Source organism: Dermacentor silvarum, chromosome 6 (genome assembly GCF_013339745.2).
Source record: "Dermacentor silvarum isolate Dsil-2018 chromosome 6, BIME_Dsil_1.4, whole genome shotgun sequence".
In the NCBI taxonomy this organism is placed as follows: domain Eukaryota; kingdom Metazoa; phylum Arthropoda; class Arachnida; order Ixodida; family Ixodidae; genus Dermacentor; species Dermacentor silvarum.
The window spans coordinates 83150412-83175162 of NC_051159.1; the positions used below are offsets into that span (position 1 = coordinate 83150412).

The 24751-nt window shown below is 48.5% G+C and overlaps 4 protein-coding genes across 4 annotated transcripts in view; all 4 read left to right on the plus strand.

The window, feature by feature from the left end:
* Nucleotides 1-1368: 1368 nt before the first annotated feature.
* On the plus strand, nt 1369-7985 carry LOC119456763 (neprilysin-1-like). The gene is made up of 5 exons (XM_037718586.2): nt 1369-1881; nt 3816-4012; nt 5260-5515; nt 6495-6638; nt 7974-7985. Exons 1-5 carry the CDS (start codon nt 1495-1497, stop codon nt 7983-7985), a joined length of 996 nt encoding a protein of 331 aa, XP_037574514.2. The 5' UTR covers nt 1369-1494.
* A 673-nt stretch (nt 7986-8658) lies between these two features.
* LOC125946266 (endothelin-converting enzyme 2-like) lies at nt 8659-10077 on the plus strand. The gene has a single exon (XM_049668951.1). It carries the CDS (start codon nt 8688-8690, stop codon nt 9936-9938), a length of 1251 nt encoding a protein of 416 aa, XP_049524908.1. The 5' UTR covers nt 8659-8687; the 3' UTR covers nt 9939-10077.
* Nucleotides 10078-14702: 4625 nt separating this feature from the next.
* Nucleotides 14703-22881, plus strand: LOC119456764 (solute carrier family 2, facilitated glucose transporter member 8). Its single transcript, XM_037718587.2, has 6 exons — nt 14703-14751; nt 16745-17322; nt 17961-18184; nt 18840-19136; nt 20085-20320; nt 22530-22881. Exons 1-6 carry the CDS (start codon nt 14705-14707, stop codon nt 22879-22881), a joined length of 1734 nt encoding a protein of 577 aa, XP_037574515.2. The 5' UTR covers nt 14703-14704.
* A 145-nt stretch (nt 22882-23026) lies between these two features.
* LOC119456765 (beta-mannosidase) overlaps nt 23027-24751 on the plus strand; it is a 55770-nt gene continuing 54045 nt past the window's right edge. The window contains exon 1 of the mRNA XM_049669069.1: nt 23027-23036. Within this exon, the coding sequence (XP_049525026.1) occupies nt 23027-23036 (10 nt within the window). The remainder of the gene's footprint in view (nt 23037-24751) is intronic.

A 24751-nucleotide genomic window follows, 5' to 3' on the forward strand; every position in this document is an offset into this window, starting at 1 on the left:
CCCTTGAACTACCCTTGTCACATCTGGGACCGAAAGAGGCCCCTTCACACCATCCTCTCTTTGTCGGCGTTCCAAGCGCTTGCGTATCTAGTTTCCTTTCCTTCCGCTCTCCCGTGGTGGCTGTGCCGTCGAAAGGTCACGCATGTCTAGTTTCCTCCGGTTCCTCGGGGCGGCAGTCCCGTCGTCCACGCGAATGTATATAATCAACTAGATATACAAGTTGCCGTTCGCTTGGCATTTAGTGCAATATCCTCGTAGGCGATGTTTGCCGCCCGCCGGCGACGACTGCATTCTCGTCTCTGTTCCTGGCGTCGCTCTTCGTAGGCGCGTTGCTGCTCGGAAGTCCGGACTATATGCGAATATGAGGGAATGAATATAATAATAACAGAGGTGATACGAGAATGTGTGTGCGTACTTATCGTCACGATGAAATCCGATCAAGACAATAAATGTATCCGTACCTTCCTTCAAACTTCGGTGCCACCTCTGCGTCGTGTGCTAAACAGCTTCGCTGGTCATCCACCTTCCCATGGGTGGAATGGCTCATGAGTTCTCTGTTATTTATTTAATTGCTCGTTTAATTAGTTTAATCAATGCAGATGAAGACGCGTTCGATTATTATTATAAAATTAGTATCATAATTATCTGCTGTTGAGTGCCACTGAAGTTCGACTTGCTTATACTAAGTGCGACAGTACATTCTGCAAATACCAGTTACTTCTCGTACCTGGAGTGCTTTTTGTTTCGCCTCCATTTAAATGCTGCTATGACTATCGGGAATCGCACCCGCTTCCTCATGTTCAGCAGACCCCCATGGCAATTCAACGACCGCGACGAGAAGCCATGAATTTTCGATATCATTATTTCTGTTAACAGTCTCATGTTGACATTCCCTTAGAATATTTTGCGTGAATTGCCGTCTGTTGTATTGCTCGCTCTCGCAAAAAAAAAGAAAAAAAAAGGAAAAAAAAGAAACTCAAAATGTCGTCGCTAGTCACGTGGGAGGAGCAAAGCTATTGGATATTGCTTTTTTTATTTTGAAGAAAAGATACGAATTAACCCATAATATTTTCCAAGAATTTCGATTGTCATGAAGTTGTGTTTGGATTAAATTGCTGGGTGCTTGGATTAAAATGACCGGCAGTTAGACTAATTTGCATGGCACTTGAAATAACTTGAACGGCGCATTGAATAAATTGGTCGGAGCTTGAGTTGAGCGGGAAAACTTGTAGCATTTGCGCTAAGACTCCTCCTTGTGAAATACTTTATTCTGGCTACACGAGACACGTATGAGGAAGAGGTGAAGGAGAAGAAGGAAGAAGAAAACAGGCGCGAGGCGGTTGACGTCCATCCGCGCGGGCGCGTGTCGCAGGTGCCGAGCAAAGCAGCGAAATTGATTCTCGTCCCACAGTTCGGCACGCAGAAACAACAGCGAATTGGAGAAGGCACACAAGCTATACGGTACAGGACACGCAACGCTAGAACGTCCGCGTCATGGCCTCTTCCGTGGCCCAGCTGCGAGTGAGCGTTCCCTGCCAATTTCCTTCTTGCGAGGAACTCGGCAAGGCGGCCACTCATCGGAGCGACCCAAACACTACGAGCGTGCTCGCCGACAGATCGCCGGCGGGCGGAAGGACCGCGTGGTATCGGTACGGCATCTTCGTGTCCTCGCTGACTCTGGTGACGCTGGCGCTGGGGTTCGGACTGTCGCATCTGTTGCGGCGGCAGCTCTTCGGCTGCATGGACCCCGGCTGCTTCGAGGTGGCCACCACGCTGGGCAGCTCGCTGCAGGATGCGCGCGGAGACCCCTGCGAGGACTTCTACGGCTTCGTGTGCGGCGGTTGGCAGCGCTCCAATCCAGCGGCCGCCAACCACTTCCAGGTGAGGCTGATCGCCGTTGCGGAGGACTTCGACGCGGGACGCTTGGAATCCTCGAACATAATGTTAAATATTAGACAAGAAATGTCCCCGCGGAGCCAATGTGTCGACAAGGGGAAATATCTTCGAGGGACTTGTCTTTGACCTGATGAAGAGAACTCCCCTTGTCGAAACGTTGGCTCTATGGGACATTCCTTGTTCAACCACTGTTGAAAACTTCAAGCGTCCATATTCCTCTGAGCCTCTGTCTTGTTTCGAATATACTGGATGTTTATCCCACAGTACGTGAGTCATGTTTACTTAATCTCGTCCTTAAATTGAAATCAAATTACGATGTCATTTTGGAAGCTTTGGCGCTCGAAGCAAGAAAATAGTGGCGGGAAGTTCCGACACCGTCCCCTACAGTTCAACTTTTGAAATCGTATTGCTTAAGGAATTCTCAGTTGAAATAAAGGCCTAACTTGGCGGTCAAGAAAGTCGTCTTTAGTATGTATTTTAAATGCTTATAGAATGAAGAACGTTCTCCGGTGTCGTCGCTGAAAGTCCTCAAATAGGTCCCCATCATATCGCTTAAGGAATCATCAAATGCGCAAAAATTTCAATCTTTTGGTATTTTCTTTTTAAGTACGACAAACGTAAGTTGGAGTCACAGGGCAGATTGCATATTTCTCGAACTCTTTCAAATTGGTATGTCTAAAAGTTATAACCTGTCAAAGTTGAGTGGATTCGGCTAGCAAAGAGCAGGAGCCTATATCCTTTGCGTTGTAAACCTGTGGTTTCGCGTCTGGTATTCATTACGCCTTGCGAAAGTTCTAGGTCGCATGCTCCGCCAGCCGGAGCTATGTCAAAGTGAAAGTTTGTGTATTTCAGTAATCATGTACGCCTCGCAAGATGGTGCAAAGATTGCGTGGTTTTCATACTTACATGCACATGCGCTATGCATGGCGACATGCACTAAAACGGAAACTCTACTGTAGAGAGTTAGCTTAGTTTAATATTTAATATTTAATAATTTAGTAGCTGCTAACTTGGTGTTGTAAAGAAATGCATCTAATTAGCCGATTAAAAATAAATTTCCTCCTGGCTCGATGTTGGGCTTTCAGCGGTCTTTTCGAATAAACATAAAAGTTGGTGAAACCGCATTACAGTTTGCATTCTATTAACGCTTCATTGAAATAGCACAGAAGTCGCTTCATTGCGAGGTTGTGATGTTCAGTCGGTAGCCATGATAAGTGCAAAAATTAGGACGTGCGAATATTGCAAATTTTCGATGCGAATTGAATATTTCTCTTTAAAATGTAGTATTAGATTTAAAGCGTTGGTATTCATTTCAGCCGAACATATGGAGTTGCTACAGTAATTGTCGCCTGTTGTAACTGATTCTTCATGTGCCCTTTGTCGGCCAAGCAACAAATATGGTGACCTTCACCTCCTGCACATTTACAAGCTACCGATGTGGTTTACCTTCCAATACTGATGGCGTACATTCCAGGAAGCAAATTTAATTTTCTTGCGGTCAAATTTACGTTTTTATTTCTTTTCATACTGTAGAAACAGAACATATTCGCTATTCGATTCTACAATCGAAGCGCTTTTTTTTTTTTTAGAGGTGTTCACATTTGATGCTCACACTGTTCGGGCGCCGCCCGTATAATACAAACAAACGTATTGCAAAGCGCGAGTCTCACTCACGTGCATGCATGTCAAATCACACAAGGACAATAATAGTGGGCCCTTAAAACTATGTGGATGGGTATGAAAATGGTATACTGGCGTGGTAACGACGTGATGTCCAAAGCAATGTAGACGACTCAAAACTACAATAGTTTCAAGTAGCGTCGATTGATCGGAAGCGGCGCGTCCGTAAGAACACTCTCTGACAGACGCCAGTCACTTCATCCGCGCCACCTGTGCTGGTTACCTGCCGTACACTGCAGGCTCTTCAGCAGCGCGTAGCTCTGGCGGCCATCGTCAGCCTGATGCTGGAAGACGCAGACGGGCCCAAACTCACGGATCGGGTGGCACGCCTCTTCCAGCGCTGCGCGCAGCTGGCGTTCAACGAGCAGCACCGACTGGGCGAGCTGCGAGAATTTTTGGCGCGCTTCAATCTCAGCTGGCCCATGTCCCAACCCAGGTTGGACTGCGGATGATATTTGTTTTTTTCTTGCGTCGAGTCGCTAGACGAGAAAATACATCGGACGAGTTTCGTATTGCGCGTTATTTACCGTCACTGTGCCGTTTTCACTCAACAATATTCTTTAGCCTATAGCCGGGGGACCACGCATGTTTAGAGGTTGGAACTTGCGGACTGTAAATGGTATATATTTCTTTCAGGATCCTTGTTACCGCGAACATTGTTCTTGCCAGTGTGCTTACTAAATGATTCTGGTGTGCCACCTTCGCCTGTTATATGCCCCCACATATATAGCACTGTTCATTGTGAGCTGCGGAGAAGAGAGAAGAAACTAAAAGGCTACCTAAAATTAGTATGTCCTGACTACACACAAGATGCTCACTATGTGGACTTGAATATTACTGCCACTTCTTGAACTGCCACGAAATCCGCGATATCTATGGCGTCGTTGTAGGGTATCAGGGGCTACAGGGTTGTGCTACATGCAAGTCTCTAAATTATTTTAGTGGGTAACTTGCCGAACAGGCACGAAAGCCGCAATCTGGCGGTGTTGTAGGGTGTCAAGGTCTACCGGGTCGTGGTATACATGGAAAATGCATCAATCTACTTTACCATGTTCTGCCTAATTGTCATTTTGGAAAGGTAGACCGCGGGCACGGTTATGTCAGATTAATACTTCAGTGCACCTATCGCGTGTATGGCATTCTTATGCCGAGTACGATTTCACGGGTCCGAACCTCACCGCGGGGGCCACATTCCAATGGGCGCGGAATGCAAAGACGCTCGCGTACAGAGCTTCAATGACACAGTAAATATCGCTAGGTGGTCAGAATTAATTCGGTTTTCTGCACTACGGCATCAGTCATATAACCATCGTGTTAACTTGAGATATCAAAACCAATCAATCCGTCGGTAAATCGATCAATAAATGGAACATTTTAACGATCCGAAGCTCTCCACTCCGGCGTCTGCCACGTAGCCCCCTGTGTTATTCTTAGATGTTGAAGTCAACAAGTTAATGCATGGATTGATTGATCAATTAAATATATTTTGGCGTAGCTTTACTGTTGTGCCGTTACAGATACCGCCTATACAGCCTAGCGCGCAGGCGCGATGCTTATATCGCGCGTGAGCAACTGGGTGGTAGCCATGTAGCGTTAACGGTAACGGTAGAACGCTTATACCTATATAGCGTTACGCTAAAACACTCTCACGTTCAAGTGGTGCTCCCGGCCGTAACGCTGCAGGTCCAAGTTGGATATCCTGGACACATTGGTGGGCCTCTCCCTGGACTGGGGCGTGCCGGTGTTCTTCCACCTGAGCGTTGACGCGTACTTCAAGCGCCGGGGCTTCCGCATCTTGCACTTCAGCAGCAACCCTTACTTGCTCGAGTGGTTTGTGGCGCGCAATGGTCTCCAGGAGAAGGGGACGCTGCTCGAGTACTTCAACAGGGCCTCGATCATACTCAACGGCTCGGCCGCATGTCCGGAAACCGTGGAGAAGGCAAGTGGGCGCACAATGAATTTCCATAACTGAGGATTTCACCTCAAAACGGCGTGAGAAGGAGGGGCTTGCGCTTGGAGTTGGGTCAAATGTTTTCACCATGGTCCACCTTGTGGCATGTTGTCGGAGCATTAATCAAATTAGTTCGGCGGAGATCTCCTAGGCCGAGGGAGGTTCATATGCGCTGTAGAGATGTTATGACGACCTCAACGTGATGGAACTGAGGACCCCGCATGGTCATTCTTTGCGATTTCGCGCTACTTTCAAGATGAAGCAACTTAGCATTTCATGAGTAACTATGGTTTTCCTGTATACTGACGGTTCGTTCAGAAGGCATCGCATCAGTTTGTGCAGAATCTGCACCCGCCGTGGTGGCTTAGCGGCTATGGTGTGGCGCTGCTAAGCATGAGGTCACGTGATCGAATCGCGATAGCGGCGGTCACATTACGAAGGGGGTGAAATGCAATAACGCCCGTATTCCGTGCATTACGGACACGTTAATGATCCGCATTTGGTCAAAATTGATCCGGAGTCCTCCATAAGGCGTACCTCATAATCAAATCGTGGTTTAGGCATGTAAAACCCCAGAATTTATTCACATTCTGCGCTCCAGCTTGGGGTTAGCAAGTGTTGCTTCTCGTTTGAGTGTGGTTTGATTTGTAACCACACTGTGGGCTTTAATGCACAATAATAAATAAACTTTTGGCTTCAGGAGCAAATAAAAAAAAAACTATACCATTGGAGGTGTTCCTTTCACTAGCATCGTGACCATTGCATCCAGTACACATGGAACGATATGCAAGTTACAGAGTTTATGCAAGTAACTTCACGACAATTTGAATAACATGGGGGCTTGGGGAGTGAGTGGCGCTTTGTTGCAATATTCTGTCCCGAGAGCGTGGCGTATTATCACGATTAGCTCGCCACTGTCTTGATAAAGCTACTGGGAACAGTGTAGCCATCCTCGATCCAAACGCAGGTGCTCCTACTGGACAATCGAGTACTATCCGCAGTGGTGCCTTCGCTGATGGATCCACGACCTGACTTTGACATGGAGTACGTTACTTTCCGTCAGCTGGACTTCATCACCGGCCCTCACCTGTCCGCGGCAGAATGGTTGCAAGTACGTGGCAACAACTTTATGTTTTGAAGTGGGAAAAAAGAGAGGGAAAGCGTTGTTATGAAAGTTTGTGTTTGAAACCCTTCAGGCAATGTGTGTGCACACTCGTGCGCACCAAGATTTTGCATGAAAAGCCAAAAGCAATTATGAAAACAATATATAAAAGGTGTCTCATACATTTTGAAACCATTCATATTTTGCTCTAAATGAAGGTCCAAAACCTATTTATTCCAGAAAAAATACCGGCAAGCCTCTAAGCGCCCTATATAATTTAATAGACGTAATAGTTTAGCGGAAGCCCGCTGGGTGGAGAGAAGTAATTCGGTTATTACTTCTCTCCACCTAGCGGGCTTCCGCTGAACTATTATGTCAAACACTTGCCTTTGCTTCGAGTTGTCGATTAATTCGACTTCCCCCTGCTATCTGCTAGCCGTCTGGTTAGCTCAGATGGTAGAGCGGCTGCCCCTGAAAGGTGGTGGTGCCGGGTTCGAGTCCCGTACCAGGACGAATTTTTCTTCAACTGCAAGACTTTTCTTTCGTGAAACACGCATGGGTTTTATTTGTAGCAATTGCTATAGTTGGACAGATGTTTCATTTTCCCTTTAATAATTTAATAGAGTAGCAATTCCACAGCCTGCTTCCGTTTTTTTAGCCAGGAGGTTACTGTGTCGTGAAGTTATGACGCAGAAGGTGGTCACCTACGTGGGACGGTATAGCACATTGCGACGTTCTGGCACTCGCTCCTGCTTGCTCGGTCGCCTCCATGTTTCTATCCGTTATTGTGCAATAGCAGCGTAGCAGACGACCGAGCGAGTGTCAGAAGGTCTCAATGGCTTGTTCCCCGCATTACCACCACGATCTCACGACACAGTGTAACATCCTGGGGAACGAACCCAAAGCTGGCTGTAGAAAAGCTATTATATTAAAATATTTAGAGCGCTTTGAGGCTTGGTATAATATATATATATATTTAGATTCCGAGGTCCCAGACTTTCATTTACCTCGAAAAATGAAGAGTTGAAACTATCATGTCAGTATTCCTTTAAGTCTTACGCGGCATGATCGAGGTCGAATTTTCAACTGTTAGAGGAGGCACTCGCTAATCTGTCAACCAGCGATCAGATAACCGCGGCACTGCGATAATTTTGTGGGCGTGGCATTCTCCATACTTTTATCTTGGACGAGGCAACAGTGTGTTGTGATAAATAAATGTGTTCAGAAATGCTCATACGAAGGTTCTCGCATTGGTAAATAGGCTGATATTGTAGAACTGATCACCGAACACCAATTGGCAATGTAGATACGCATGCTTTTGTGACCACGCAATGTTATTTCCAGGCTTACATCTGAAACAGTTACAACTAAGTCTTTTCAGTTTTATGTTTTAATCAATGAATACGGAGAAACGTGTACCGTATTAACAAACGTGCTCAGTGTGACGTTTTGTATTATTATTGTGCTTGTTGGGCGAGGGTTTGGAACTATGTAGTTTCTATTCCCTTTGTTTTGCCATTTCGTCAAAATGAGTACGAATCGTCGCCCACTGTTGCTGAAGGCTTTATGTTAATGCTAGCAATCATCCGGGCAAAAGAATATAACAAACCTCGTGCTGACTCATTACCGTAGTTCTCGGGGCGACATTTCACGAATGCGCATTTAACCAGAATCATGTACCAAAACGTAATCATGCGCAGTACACTTTGCGGAAAACGGGCAAAATGATCTCAATCAACCCCGTACCGCTGCCAAAAGCTCAACACCAACAGATTATTCGAACACTGCATTAAGAATTAAGATACATGACGTTGCTTTAGGTGTACTGTGGCTTTCAGCTGCCACTCAGCAAGACTATTATACGGGGGGGGGGGGGGGGGCGGTGGTCCATTATTGTCGAATTCAACCTCTTTGTTGTAATACGAGTGCCATGTCTCACTTTACGGTTTCCTCAGCGTAACAGCTTTCGTGCACGGCCCACTCAACACACGCCTTAATTTTCTCTCCCGACAGACAGTAAACCAGCATCTTCCTATCGACCTGGGCCTGGACGACGAGATGTTCCTCATGAATCGCCGGCTGCTCCAGCTTCTCGCGTGGCTCGTCGCAGGCTTTGATGACCCCGCTGCGTTACTCTCGTACGTCACGTGGCACGTGGCGCGGCATCTCGCGCCCATGACGTCGTACCCGCTGTCGCACGCCCAGTTCGCCGACACTTCCAGTGAGCTGGGTTCTCGGAGCGCCTACACCGCCACGCTGGGCTACATGATTGGCCGCTGTTACGTGGACGCCGACTCCAGGATGCCGTTCGCCTTCGCGCGTGTCTTCACGCAGCGCTGGCTGCCCCCGCAGACGGTGCAGAACGTGAGTGCCATGCTGTCTCGCATCCGGGCAATGGCGAACGCCACAATGGCCGCCGTGTCCTGGATGGACGAGGAGACCAAGCGAGCTGCGTTCGAGAAACTGGCCACGTTGCGCTCCATCGTCGGCAGTCCCGAGGGCATGTCCTCGGACAGTGCCCTCTGGTCGCTGTACCCGTACGTGCCCGATTTGAGCGGCTCGTACCTGCAGATGGTTCTATCGTTGCACGTCGCGGAGCTGCGTTACGCCAAGAGCTTCCTGCGCTCCGCTAACGGCTCAGAAGCATCGTCTGGCGAACGGGTCAACGTGCCGCTGACTCTGGTCAACGCCTTCTACCTGCCCGTGTACCACGTGGTGGTCATACCAGCGGCCATCCTGTACCCGCCCTTCTACATCACCTCGCACCCGGCATCGTACAACTACGGCAGCCTCGGCCACGTGTTGGGCCACGAGCTGACGCACGCGTTCGATCCGGACATGGGTCTCTACGGCCGCGACGGACTGCGCCACGACTGGTGGACTCCGGCGTCGCGCAGAATGTTCGAAGCGAAGCTGGCCTGCCTGCGCAGGCTGTACAACGAGATCCCCTGGTCCGGGGGCGTCAACTTCGGCGACCACGCGCTGTCCGAGAACTTCGCCGACAGCGGTGGCGTGCTCAAGGCGTACCGGGCTTTCAAGGCTGCGCCCAAGGTGGTCGTGGGGAACCAGCGTGGCGAAGACGAGGCGGCTGCGTCGCGGGCGCTATCCCGGTTCAGCGCCGAGCAGCTGTTTTTTGTCAGCAGCTGCTTCAAGTGGTGCTCCCGGGACGAGAAGCAGAGCCCCGGCTGGTACTCGCCTCCGCGCATGCGCTGCAATGTTCCCCTGCTCAACATGCCCGAGTTCGCCGAGGCGTTTGAGTGCGGCGCGGGAAAGACGATGAACCCGGCGACTCGTTGCGACTTTATGTGACCGTCGCGCTTTCCGAAGCCATCGCTTTCGCTCCGCATGTCTCTCGTGCGCCTTTTTATAGTTCGCAACGGACAGAACCTTAATGTGTATTTTTTTCTTCACCCTAATCGCGCAAAATTGGAAAAGAAATAGAAATCGATCCTCCGTTAGACACCTCACAGTGACGCTTCTATACGCTGTCCTGGTGTTAGCGAAATTCTGCATTAGATATGTGTGTCATTGCGTGTCTCCTGCGTGTCTCCTGTAATATGCAGTTGACGGAACCACTACGCTCAAGAAGGCGAGACTTCTGTATCAGCGAATAACACCATCAGTATTATGATGCACAATTATTCGTTCGCGGAACGCGGATGTCAAATTTCCTGCGACACTACTTTGTTTTAATTTTCTCCAAGTGGTGCGCAATCGGCGTCTATTAAATCCATACGTGGGTGACATCTCAGACTTTTCACACATGGCGAGTGTACTTATTTTTTTGGGTGGCACCTGGTATCCTACCTTACGGCCTTTAGCGACAACAGGTATTCACAACTCGTCGGCGCTATAGCATGTACTTTCTTACGGGAACCAGTAGGTTTCCCGCCTACTATACAGAGAGAGTAGATTTTAATGAAGAGAAGGGAGGCGAGGTCGGCCTGTAGAGCGTGTCTCTAGCCTGCTACTCCTCACTGGGGTAAGGGGAAGTGGAAGATACAGAGAGAGGTAGGTGACAGGTGATTATGATATCGTACAATGAGCTACTATTTACACACGTTGTCCAATACGCGGTTGACCTACTATACAGGTGTGTATTGTATACTACGGACAAGCTGCGAAGAAAAAAATCTCTGCCCATTCTATACAACTTTACATTACACTCTTCATATGTCACTTCCTTTGAGAAGTAGAGAGAACTGCTCTTCGCTGTCTACACATAGAGAGCGGGAAAACTGAGTGCTTCCTGGCTTTCGGGGCAAACTCTGGTCGATTCCTCTTCGTTGATTAGTGCCATTTCAGTCGGACAACAACCACAGTGAAACCCGATTTCGACCTTGCACGATTTCAATATTGCTTTGTTGATAACTGTACATACTACGGCGACGCTACTGGCGATGCTAGGCAAAATGCTAGATATATTTGAGTGAATAAATGTAGTGAAAATACGTTTGGAAATACAGTGTTAAAATTTTGAGCCGTTTATTTGACTTCTAAGGCCGCACATGCAACTTCAAAACTTCTCGCTACGTTATCGCCCGTGAATGACAGGTTAGATTTCAGGCCATACAAAGCTCGTCCTTCATGACTTGCGCACGCCTTCAGTGCTGCCACACCATTTTTGAATGACCGTACTCTAATGCTAAACAAGCCTCCATGACGTCAGCGAGGCCTAATGACCCAACGAAGGAGTGAGCCCAGCGGGTGACGCAGCAGTGTGGAGACTCGGGTGAGGATCGTAAAAAGGAAAAAAAAAATTAAAAATTCACAGCCCAGCACTCCGTACAGATGGTTAACCAGCGAAGCTGAAACTAGCGGCCCCGGTGTCTATCACCTGGTTAATCCCGACGGTTAATTAATGTATTTCTCAATTATGAGGTTACACACACGTTCGGCTGCGACGGAGAGAACGACGTCACTGACAGTAGGCCCGCAGTCCGCCGTTGTCCTTGCGTTCGATGTCCCGAGTTTGCTCGGCGGCGTGGTTAGCAGCATTCGCCAGCCATTGTCGCTTGCAATTGTTCGAAATTAAATTGCTTCAAAATTAAATCTGTCCGTTACGTAAGACAATGAATGGCTCATACCCCCTTAAGCAATGGCTCATACCCCCGTAAACACGACCTCCCCATTACGAAGAAAGAAGTGAAATTCTACACTGGAATAATGAGCGGCAACGCAGCCAGCTGTGGAAAAAGACGACGACGACGAACGCAGGAGCAGTGGCACGAGCGCGCGCCGAGGGCCGCCAATGAGCCAGCTATGGAAGAAGACGACGACGCTCGAGCTGATGCTGATGATGATAGTTTTCTGTTGGCAGGCGACTAACAGAGGCTTTTTTGTTTCGCCTAGCCATATAAAGCTTCGCTTTAACATGTGGCGGAGCTACACTGTAGTCGCGTCGGACTGTGTGAAGACAGTAATGTTCAAATATATGCACTATAGCGCTCAATATGAGCTGCAAAAAAGATGAGCCGTGGCCGCGTGCAGTTACGCTCTTGAGAAAAAAGGAGAGGGTTTCGCCACTCCAGAAATGCGCATACGTACCCCTGTGCTTTACGCTGTCTGCTTTCTTCGCGGAGCGATAACACAGTGGCCCATAGAGCAGCCCGCAAGTCCTTAGCCCTTAGCGAAGCGTGCTTCGGCATGGCTGCGCCGTTCTAGCTCCGTAACTATTTTTAAAATAATTTCTATGCCTACCCAACGAGGAAACATGTCCTTCCGTCACATAGGACGAATGCAATGGCTCATACCCCCATAAACAATGGCTCATACACCCGTAGTGGCTCATACCCAGGTAAGGTAGAAGCTACAAGCTCTCAGCAAAGTGATGCGAATAACACATACATTCATTGAAATCAACCATACAACACACAGAACAGCATACGTTTCAATAAATAACAAGAGCAAAGCAAGCTCGAAGACAGCATCCGAACCATCAATAAACCATTGCGTACCTCCCTCAGCAATGGTAGTGGCGGTTTTGCAACAGCTTCGCTGTTGTATTCAGGTTGATAAGGACCGATAAATGTTGATAAGGGTCGGATCATGTTCGACATGGCTAATAACGACCGATGAGGGTTGATAAGGGTTTTTACTGGCTGGATTGAGTTTCATAACATTGATAATGACACCGGGCTGCGGGGAGATGAGCAAGTGCCAGGACCGACCCGGCAGAGGGTGGTTGGTACACATATAGCTGATCAAAAGGCAGGCGCTTTCAAGTGTTTTTATTGGAATTATAACAAAAAATGTCACAGTTTCACCCTAAGGGCGAAGCAATGAATGCGATAGCAACACAGCAATGTCATACGAAGTAAGGTGAGCGGCTTTGGTAGCAATATGAATTGTAGTAAACATGAGCTGATTAAGTAAGCAGGTGTGCTGCGGCGTAAGTAGACCGACATGAAGAGAGACTCGATGATCACGAGAAGGCGCATGTGAAACGGTGGTGTTGATGAGAAGCGCTTCTCGTGGGCAGCGCGTGCGAAGGGACACACCTGTAGCGCTGCACTGCCGACCCGGGCAGCATTGCATTTGTAGCGTGCGTTGGAAAATGTGGCCCGACTATTACTAACTGATTGAACAAGCGTGGTGTGAGCGCGCACAAACAAACATGAATAGATCACACTGAATGACTGCAGACAACGACTGTCAAAACGCTGGCAGCAAGCGCATACGCCGCAGCAACGGGCGAAGGTACGTGCGGTCTATCGCTTCAACGGAAACTGAGCGGCGAATGCACGGCGCATAAAGGTCAGAGCCGTGTGGAGATAAGCGACGGTGCGAGCGAGCGACGAGCGCGGTTGTTGGCAGAGTAGAAGTGCGTCACCCCCCCCCCCCCCCCCCCCGCTACCTCCGGCGCTGGCTTCCCGCTTTCTTGCTTGCGCGTGGGAGATTGAGTGCGTTCGCTCTCCGTGATAGCGCGCGTCCCCGCACGCTTCCGCTCGGGCATGCGGCGCGCGGCGAAGATTTTATCTATAGGGAACCTCACGGTGACGGCGACGGCAGAAATCCGGTTGAAGTGTCCATATAATTGCTATCGCAATAATAAAAATGAGGACGCTTAAGCTTCGACTTTAAGAGTGGAACGCGACAGCGTTATTGGGCCCCATTCGCATTGCTTTTTTCTTTATGAGTAAGCTTCACTGCAACACACAATGTGGGAAACCAAGCTTACAAAGACTAAGCTTATACCGATCCCCTAAAGTCGGCTTCACTTTTAAACACAAATGCATTTCTGGGAACACATCTTTACAGGAGCAATTTAAGCCATCTTATAAAAAATATGAAGGCCCTAGGGTTCTTTTATATTATTTTATTAATTGCTTGTTGTTGTCCCGAAGCGCGCGCGTGTACAAAACGCATTAGGCAGGCTAAGTCCCAGTTTGACCTTGGCTGAAATTCAAGGTCAGGTATACGGAACCAGGCATTTTCTAGGTTTGTACCTGGAGTAGTAGAGCTATCGCTCTAAAATTTGCACAGCAGAGTGCTTTTGGAACAAACTGTACACGTCTTTGCCACCTTCTGGATGCTTTATCCCTGTTCTACTAGTCTTACTATTCTTTAGAACTCACCAGATTCTTCGGAGTATCAACCGCCGTGGTTCCTCCGTGGCTAGGGTGCTGGGCTGCTGAGCACGAGGTCGCGGGATCGAATCCCGGCCACGGCGGCCGCATTTCGATGGGGGCGAAATGCGAAAACCCCCGTGTACTTAGATTTAGGTGCACGTTAAAGAACCCTAGGTGGTCAAAATTTCCGGAGTTCCCCACTCCGGCGTGCCTCATAATCAGATCGTGGTTTTGGCACGTAAAACCCCATAACTTAACTTCTTCGGAGTATCTGTCATCTTTATGATTTTCGTAATGTTCTCCTATTATAATATGTGTATACTTATGCTAATTTTCAAAATATCCACAATGCCGCTATTTTGTTGGGCTTCTTTACGGAAATACGACAAAAAAAAAACACAAAAAAGACGAAGATGAGTGTCGTGGGAGCTCACGTGGAAACTGACCTCGTACTCCCAGAGAAGAAGAAGAACAACAAGACTTCCTGTTCGGTACGGACAGACCATGCCAGGAAAACGCGTTAAGGCGTCATCAAAGAAGAGATCCGATGCGTACGCAAGTAGTTTCCTTATGTACCTCTTCATAGCACCAAGTTACTTAGGTATTCCTTAATGTACTTTTTGTATTGCCTTGGTCAAGCCTTGTTATAGTCGAGTCTGACAGTTCATCACCCCTCCAACCAAACGTGACTAGTCATATGGTTACTTCCGTGATAAACGAGCGTTCTGTAGAGAGATAGGAATACGAAAGAGAGGAAAGGAAGCTGTGTCGCATGCCAACTTTATTCACCTGTACTCTGAATTTGCGGTCCAGGTGGTATTCACATGCCGCGGTAGATTAATGGCTATGACGTTGCGCTAATGAACTCGAGGTCCCATGCTCGATCCCGGCCGCCTTTCGATGGGGGCGAGATGCAGAAACGCGTTTGTACTCAGGTTTAGGCGCACGTTAAAGATCCTACCCCATGTGTCCGATATCAATGGGCAGTCCCCCAGTACAGGAGCCTGATTATCTTATCGTGGTTTTGGCTCGTAATACAACAAAATTTAATTAATTCTGTCCAATATCCGAGAAGATGGTGCTCATGGCCTCGCGTAGGAGGTGCCAGGCGTGAACAGGTTCACGAAGCCTACCAAGTCCGGAAGGAAAAACACCAGCTCTGTTATTCAGATTCCTGGAGGACAGCTGTTCGAGCTCGTAAATGCAGTAACTTACGACAGATGACCTGTTTTACGAAGTTACAAGTTCCGCGTAGAAAAGAGGTATAGAGCTTCATTTCCCAGCTCCATACCACCCAGAAGCCAAATCTATCGCTGAAGTGGTGACACGTGACGATGTTTGTGGCACTTTAGCCATTCTTCAAGGGAGGTTGGAAAGACAGGTTCAAGGGAGGTTGCACACTATAATCGTTCTAGTACTGCCTGGCTAGAATGCAGTTCCGATATTGCGGTTTTTTTGTACAGAGCACATGGTTTGGAGCTGACAAAAAAAAGTGGGCATTGTTGTCAAAAGTTTTCCTTCGGCAAACGTCGATATCAGCGGAACGATGGAGCAAATAGCTTCGCACCATGACGAAACGCTTCGACAGAAAACATCCAGTAATAATGCCGATTATTCTGCTTGGAGGAATAGTTTTGGTTTGAGAAAGTCACGACGCGAAGTTTCTGTCCTCCGGCCCGTAACTGTGCTTATAGCAACAAAATAGAACGAAATTTGCAGACAAAAAAATTAAATAATGGGGTTTTACGTGCCAAAACCACGATCTGATTACGAGGCACGCCGTAGTGGGGGACTCCGGAAATTTGGACCACCTGGGGTTCTTTAACGTGCACCTAAATCTAAGTACGCGGGTGTTTTCGCATTTCGCCCCCATAGAAATTCGGCTGCCATGGCCAGGATTCATTCCCGCGACCTCGTGCTCAGCAGCCCAACACCATAGCCACTGAGCAACCACGGCGGGTATAAAATTTGGAGACAGTGTAATTCAAAAGAATGGGAGGAGTAACAGTAGAGGCTTCAATGGGAAATGCTATTCCATACTATCTCAGAAGAAATGAAGCCATAAGGGGAGGAATGTAATGATCTAGGCACATGATCAAGCTGGGACCAAATGACGACAAATATAAAGATATTTAGACAGCCTATATGGACAAACAGTAGAGAAGAAGACGAGAAAAAGGAGAGACGCATGGCGGCTACGCAGCCCGAATGAAGTTTCGAAGGCGCATTACTTTCTAAGTTTCTAAGTTTTCACATTCTTAAAGTTTGTGTTTTGATTCTAAAGTTTCCTTTACATTTTTTATGTATATTAAGCGCCACAGAAACTTTATTCTACGACAGAAAAATCAGCTAGTAGACTCCGATATTCTCCAAGTTCCAAATGATGCTTCAGAGGTGTTCAGATGTTGGATGTGAACCAAAAACGTCGCGTTCATAGTTTGAGAATGTGTTCCTGTTTTTTACGCCAACCCTTTTAACCCATGAATATTTTTTAACTCACTTGGCTATCTGTTGTTCAATCGTCGCCGGTCGCTTTGGTCACAGGTCCCGGAAGGCTGCGCAGGCCACTTCTACGGCAGCCACTTCTACGGCAGCCACGTCGGTCCTGGAGACCACGGCCATGTCCAATATGGGGGACACTGCGGTTTCAAAGGTGACCTCGACAGCGACGTCAAACGTAACATCGAAGGCACCCTCGACAGCAACGTCGAACATTACATCAAAGGTACCCTCAAAGGTTTCATCCAAGGAATCTACACGGGTGTCGCCGTCGGAGGCGGCGCCCAAGGCGTCGTCTGCGTCCGAGGTGCCACCTGCGGAACCGGAAGCAGCGTCAACCGGATACGCGGCCATGGAGGCATTGCGCAACCTGAAGGCGATCGCGAGAGGCGGCACCCCGGCCTCCTACGTGGACACCGGCGGCGCGCGAGGCCACCACGCCAGAGCCATGGTGACGGCCTGCCTGTGCTCGTGCGCGGCCGGCGCCACTCTGGGCTTCGCCTCGGCGGCCATGCCTTCCATCGAACACGAGCCGTGGTACCATTTGGAGCAGGCGCCGCCCGAGAACAGATGGGTCGCCAACATTCTCTCGTTCGGGGCCGCCATCGGGGCGCTGCTGTCGGGTATTTATTTATTTATTTGCTGAATGATTTATTCATTGTAACCTCAAAGCTTTACAGCATTTTAGAGGGGAGGGGCCACAGATAGAACAGCTACAAGTTTCATAAGGAGCACTGTACGGAAAAACAGAAAATCACAAGAAACAGCAACAAAAAGTGTAATCCAAAAGCGCCGAAGATTGAAGTTATAAAGTTGCTATCACATTTACTGTGCCCCCCCCCCCCCCCCCCTATTTACGAGAACATACTTTAAAACCCATTATGACTCTCTGACGAAACAACACTGGAGTTTCGGCGCGAAATTAAAACGAACTGGCAGTTCGGCGTTCCTTTTCTCTCGAAGAAATCGATCTCTCACAGCGAAATATATGAGGGTTGCCTGCCTCTTTTCGGAAGCTTTAACGAGGCACTAAATCGTAACATAAAAGCTGTTTAGACCGGCAATGTGTTCTTTCTAAACTATATTTTCGTTAATTTCCCTCACATTCTCACGTTTCTTCCAAGACTAATACGACGAAATTCGTGATTCACTTTTATTTTAATGATTCTGCTTACGTTTGTTCACGCTCTGAAACAATAACGCACCTCCTTGCGGACAATTTGTAAGCTGTTTACTGTGAGAAACCGGCTTGCTGGCGCAGGGTTGCCGTTGTGGTCGCTGGGCAGCCGGAGGACGCTTGTGCTCTGCGCCCTGGTAATGGCTCTCTCGTGGGTCGTGCTTGCCACGTCTTTCGATGCCATCACGCTCCTGATAGCGAGGGCTGCGTGTGGAATGTGGTTGGGCGTCACCAACATCGGCGTCAGCCTGTACGTGGCCGAGGTGGCACCAACAGAAAAGAGGGCCTTCTACACGGGTCTCGCCGAGGTAGGAGTCGGTTAACGCCGAAGTTTAAAACTACAACCTGTTCGACTAGCCAGAGTCACGATTAGAGGCCTATAGAGATCGAAGCACAACGCTGGTTAAAAAAAAGTGTATATACCAGGGTGAAATGCCTGCAAATATGTTAGTGCAAATATATTAATTTAACGCCTCCGGTGTTCTAGTATGTGAATGACTTGTTGAGAATTACAAGAAACAATAAGTGATCGTTCCAACCTCTTTGTGACCCACCTGTTTGCTGTCACCATACCCTTTCACTCAACACAAAAGTTTGACTGTAGCTCAGTGCTGGTACCTGTGAGCCCATGCGCAATGTGTACGTGCATGCATGCGTGCATGCCCGCATGTGTTTGTCTGTGCGCGCGTGTGTGTGTATTCTTGCATTAAATTAAGGAAAAGGGAAATTGAAGTCAATGAAGGCCGTGAGTCGAGGCTCCGGCCGACATCGCAGTCTTAGCATGACGCCAACGCTTCTGTAGCACTTAAGGGGACACCTAGCTCTTTGGGACAGGTGTGTGGTTGGACTGTGGATGGAGTCTGCTCTATTTCCCCTTGACCTAGGCGTTTATCGTCTTTCTATAGGGGTTAACTTAATAAATACCAAATCTCTGAACTTCCCCTGTCCTTGTGTGCCCCAAAGTTGCTCTACACACACTCTTCACGATGCCAGGTCGCCACGAGCGTTGGTATCATGGCCAGCTACACCCTGAGCGGCCTCTCGTGGCGGTTGCAAGCGGCGATCTGGACCCTGGTGCAATTACCGCCACTTCTGGGTTCACTGCGATACCTGGTCGAGAGCCCCCGCTGGCTCCTGCTTTGGGGACGTTCGGACGAGGCAGGCGTGGCCGCAGGACAGCTCTACGGGTTCCACAAGCCACCAGAGCTGAGGCCGGGACGGCTTCAAGATCAAGACACCAAGCCGTCGAGTTCACCCAGAGTGCATATCAGGCTGGTTTCATTGGGCGCCATTTGCCTATTCATTCTATGAATGCTGACATCTCTTTGTGAGCCGTAATAGCCAGCTCTCGCGTCAAGCCGCAAGCAATTTGTTCAAGTTAGTTTTAAAATTTCGCAACAGTCACGAATTTGGCATTGATGTCGGCGCGAAGACCGTGGTGGAAGCATGCCCGAAGCATAGTGTCACAGATGGCAGTGGCAGAGTGGTCACCGACTTCTGTACTTAATTGATGAATGATACACAACAAATACCTGTGAGCACACACGAATACATAGTGAACACATGCCTTACTTCAAGTCTCCACTGGAAAAAAAAGGAGAGAAGGTCATGATTACTTATTAATCTTTTTTTTTGGAACCAGTATGGCCCTAGGCGCAAGTTGGAATCAGCTAGCGCAAGACAGGGGTAATTGGAGATCGCAGGGAGAGGCCTTCGTCCTGCAGTGGACATAAATATAGGCTGCTGCTGTGCTGATGATGATGATGATGATGGCCCTACGGCATCAACTTCGTGCGACTTTCTCAAGATGCCTCAATACACGGAATTCGACGAGAAGTCCTCAAGAAGCGTATGTCAATTGGTCTAGCATCTTCAAGGATAAGGTAACGCCAACAAAAAAAGAAAAGAACGGAAGAAAAGAGAAGTACACAAAGCAATATGAGCGATAAGTTGTAACTAAAAGTAATTGGTATACCTTTAGCTGCTTGCAAGGTAGCGCTCGTGTTCTTTCGTCCAGTTATTTGTCCTCTGTGTAGGCGCTGCTTTACTCTTCACAATGAAGGCCCCGATTTCTAAACGTTATCATCGTTCTTTGATGTTCCCTCGCCCTTGTTTATTTAATTGATAGATGCCATGATGTTCCCCTTTCAAGGATCGATTCCTGCGCGCAGGCGTCTGTCCGTGTGCCTGCTTCTCCAGCTGTTGCAGAGTGCCACGTGCACGCAGCTCTTCTTCTTACGAGGCATCCAGGCCATGGAACGCCAGGTGAAGGACGTGCCAGCAGCGCTTGCCGCTCTCATCATGGCGGCCATACACGTGTCCTTCGCGGTGTTGTTCACCTCGCTCACACGCCCCACAGGTCGGCGGCAGCTGCTGTGCGTATCGGCTCTACTCGAGGTCTTCTGCTTCGCCGCCTTTCCACCTTTCGAACAGCTCGCCTTCGGGTACGCGGCGTGTCGGAAAAAAAACATGATTGGTCAGAGGGTGACGAGGATACTCGATTCTCTATCAGTAAATATCAATGAATGGGTCACTGCGTAGAAAAATTTTAAGACTGCAACCTGTCACATGGACAGCCTCGAGGGCGCCCTCTCTGAATGTGGCCCCGATTGCGGCTCTAAATTTAGTGATTGCCTGAAATTTATGTTCTGTTTGGAGCTTGCTATTGACGAGTCGTAATACCTAAATACCACGCAGTGAAAACGCATCCAAAGAGGAGGACTTAATAAAGAAGGTGCGGAGATTGCTCACGCTAATCTGGTTCGCGTTCCTTCTGGCTTTCGTTCTCGTCTTATAGTATAATTTTACAGCAGAGCCTAAAAGCGTGCAAAAGAAAAATAAATACGTGGATAGAACTTTATGCTATTCAGCTGCGGCCATGATTGTGGAACATTTTATTCTTAAGCTTACTGTAGGATTTGAATAAGCAGTCGTGTTTTTTATGCGAAATATACTTCAGTTTCTTCAAATGCCGACCTGTTTTTGACATGGAACAACAGCAAGCTGGACTCCAGAAAACTGTCGTGCGCAGGATGGATGGATGGATGGATGGATGGATGGATAAAACTTTATTTCATCTATTTAGATGTGGTTGGGCCCCTAGATGTCCGGGAGCCCCCTGGCCGACATCTCTAGGAAGGCCCGGACCACCAGCTAGAGCTGGTCATCCGAGCAAGTGGGCCGAAGAGCGGCCTCCCACGGGAAAAAGGAAAGGTTGTGAATAGGTTGTACCGCCATGGACTTGGGGCAGCTCCACAAACAGTGCAAAAGATCTGCCCGGGGCGCTTGGCAGGTGGTACACTGTGGATTATTGAGAACAGGGTAAAATAAATGTGCCAGATATGGAGAAATAAGTGCCTTGGTCTGGATCTGGCGCCAGATTGAACTCTGCTGGGGGTAAGGGAATGGTGAAGGGCAGGTAATTCTCGTCTACCTTTCCTGTAATACGTGGTAATCTGGTGGTAGGTGTAGATCCCCTCTCCTGGTTTTTCCGTAGGGTTGGGTGAGTGGTCGTCCAGAGTCCGGAGGGAAAGGCCTCGGACTTGCGCATTAACGCGCAAGTCCCAGGGACACACTCATGCCCCTGGGCACCCACGTGATGGTAACCGGATGGGGAAGCCGAGGGATGTTTTGTAAAATGTGTGACTGTCTTAGGCGCTATGCCTTGAAGAAAATAGCGATATGGACTTTGGGAAGCGGTGCAGATTTCTGTAATGTTAGAATCCGCGGCCGCATGCGCCACTGCTAGGGCTAATGCGACCCCATCAGCCACGTCGGTGCGCGCTGTTTTAACCAAGGCAGAGATGTTAATGCGTCCGTCCTCCGTCATGGCAGCAGCCGTGGCCGTTCCGTCGAGCGGACCGGCCGCGGCGTCGACGTAGAGGACGTCTTCGCGATTTTGATAACGCCGAGCCTAGTAATCAGCCAGAGGGGGGTTCTAAGCGCATGGCGCTGAAAACGGTGCTAGAAAAAGATGGTTGACCGATATTGAGTGGTCAGCGCGGTCACTTGGTGCTATGGCTGGGATTTCGTGGCACTCTCGAGTGGGTGAATCTCAAGAAAACCGACAGAATGATTTACCTGAATGTAAAATGCTACAAGGCCGAGAGTTCAACGGGGTTATCACGGCCCGGAGGCAATACTCGCGATTCTTTCGCATTGCATTCGAGACATTAGGGAAGGGCTGCGGCAGTTATTATTTCGTCTTGGCGGCACCACCATTGCTATCACCATACGGCTCTGTCGTTTATTTAGCGATTGCGTTACTGTCTTTGTGCCATTAATGAGCATTCGGCTTTAGACAACTATACGATCTAGATAGTGTCTTAGCAGAACTTGTTCTTCGGCTAGCGGTACCGACTTTGAGTAATTACCGCAAAGTTAAAAAAGACAAGCACAAGAAGAACTGCAATTATTGCTTTAGGTGTTCTCTTATTATTACAAAGGAGCAAGAAGTGTAATCCGCGCGTTGCATTTTACTTGTCGTGTGCGTATAACCATCTGTAAAGCGTGAGCGGACCAGACCAGACAAGGAGTTCACTTCTCTCTTTTCGTTTGGTCTCGCGGGCAAAACTTTACAGGATTTAGAACAATGCGCTTTTTTAGAGAAGAAGCGATTTTTATTCTCACTGTTCGTGGCGCCTGCGTTCGCAGTCAGTGGTCGACGGCAGGGCCTCCCGGCGAGACCAACTGGAACTCCGTGTACTCGCTCAACCTTCTCGTGCTGAGCTATTCGGTGGGCCTTTGCCACCTGCCACCGCTGCTAACGGCCGAACTCTGTTCGGGACCCCCCTGGCTGCGATACCTGGGCGCCTCGTCCGTTTGGGCCATGCGGTGGCTTCTCGCCTTTCTCCTGGTGCAGTTCAACGACCAGTTCCAGACGATGATGCGTATGCGAGACGCACACATCTATGCCGCCCTGGTGCTGGCCTTGCTGGCCGGGGCACTGCTCTTCCTGCTGCCCGAGACTGAGGGTCGGACGCTGATGGCCATCGAGCGGGAATAATAGTCTCTGCCAACAGGGTCCTGTTTGGTGCTGCGCGGCCACCATTATCACCGAAGATATCTTCGCACATTAGTATTATTTGCAAATTAGCTTAGAATCAACTTGTGATTGTTACTGTTTCTTTTTTTTGCATTTTACTTATACAATGTACACAAGTGAGTGTGAAAGTGCATTTTCTTGCATACAGTACGTGATGAACTTTTTGCACGTAACCTACGTAAAAGGCCTTGCTTTTTACGAAACACTTCGCGGAGAACCAGATAAACTACGCCTGTCAGGCGGCCAACACATGCATCGAAACAATATGGGTAGCTCACGCGATGGACTGTGACAAATTATCACGCAGCAAGTCGTCTTGAAACTATTAACATACACGAGGTATCGCGGTGTGGAATTGATAGGGTGCTTTACAATGTAATCACCACCATATGCGACATCATCGAACTCTTAGCGTTTGTAAACTTCGCAGTTTTGTTAATCGCTTGCTGAGCAACTGCGCCTTCAACACGACCGTGGGTATGTTGTGCCTCTCCCTACGCATTGCGGGCACCGTGAGCAGTCTGTTGAACAAGCTACCGATAATGACTCGATTGTAGAAGCAAATAAGGTGATTAGATGTTGAGGAACACTGCCCCCTCCCCTAAAAAAAGGGTACCTGACAGGATTCACTGAGAAGACTTTCAACCATGCTGCAAGCAAGGCCCTGGATTGAGAGTCATTAACATGCAGCATGCCAAACAAGTGTTTCTTCTTTTAACTTATTAAACATTGTGTTGCCACTCACTGAAAAAGTTGTTGGACAAGGCAAAATATTTATGTGGTACGCAAGCCGTTTGCTCGCACAGGTCACTCAGGCGTGCGCAAGAGGCATATGCTCTGTGTTGTGCGTTCGTCTGAGCTGAACCCCAAAAGTTCGAGAAACTGTGAAAGGACGCTAAGTGGATATCGCCAGGAAAGGTGGTCCCGTCCAAGCTCGAGCCGCTCGCTGTGTTGCGATTGCTGTGCTGCTTACAAAATTTGTCTTACACTAGGACGAAGAGGTGCAGGAGGCTTTCGATTATTCTAATCCTCGACTACACCGCGTAGTTTAAATGTTTAAATTAGTCATTGTTTTTTTTTTCAGGGAGGGCTACTATGGGCTGGTTTCGTCTGCTTTTTTATCTGGTTTGCAACTTTAGTAGTAGTCACGGACAATGTCTACCATAAAATTTTGCACAACACCTATTCAAAACAAATCGCTTGTCCAAAGGCACTGAATAAAAATCTACTGGAGAACCACAGATGTTTGCGAAGCATCGTTCTTAAGCACAATACGCATGCGTCTCGCTTCTTTCTCTGAACTGTTGCGACAAGTGGATCTGGTTAACGAGGTCCTCTGAGGATAAGAAACGCACATTGCGTGCGCTGCTGGCCTTTGCGATCGAAGCCGGCATTCACTGCAGGATCTGAGAACCTGTCTGGAATGGGAGCTACTCGAATATGGATCGGGCCACTAAGCAAACTTACCATTTCCTCCACACACCTCACTTACATCAGGCCGTAGATCTAACCTGGTCAGAATAAACGCTTTGCTCCTCTTCTTCTCATTCACGGTCATTCTGATGTTCTTAGACTGTATATTTAGGGGTTGTATGCTGCCTGCGACCTTGCCCCAACGTATACGGGATTGACGGCGCGCTTGCCGAGTCATCGCCAGATTCCCTTAAACGTCAAACGTCAGCCCACGTGAACTATCACTCCCCATCGCCAAACGTGTTTGCTACGCGATTTTCTAGGTGGAGACTACCTATTCCGCACAACGCTTGCAGCGCATATCACCAACGTCAATGCCAGCACTCGACGTTGCATAAAACTCTGCTTTCCTTGATCG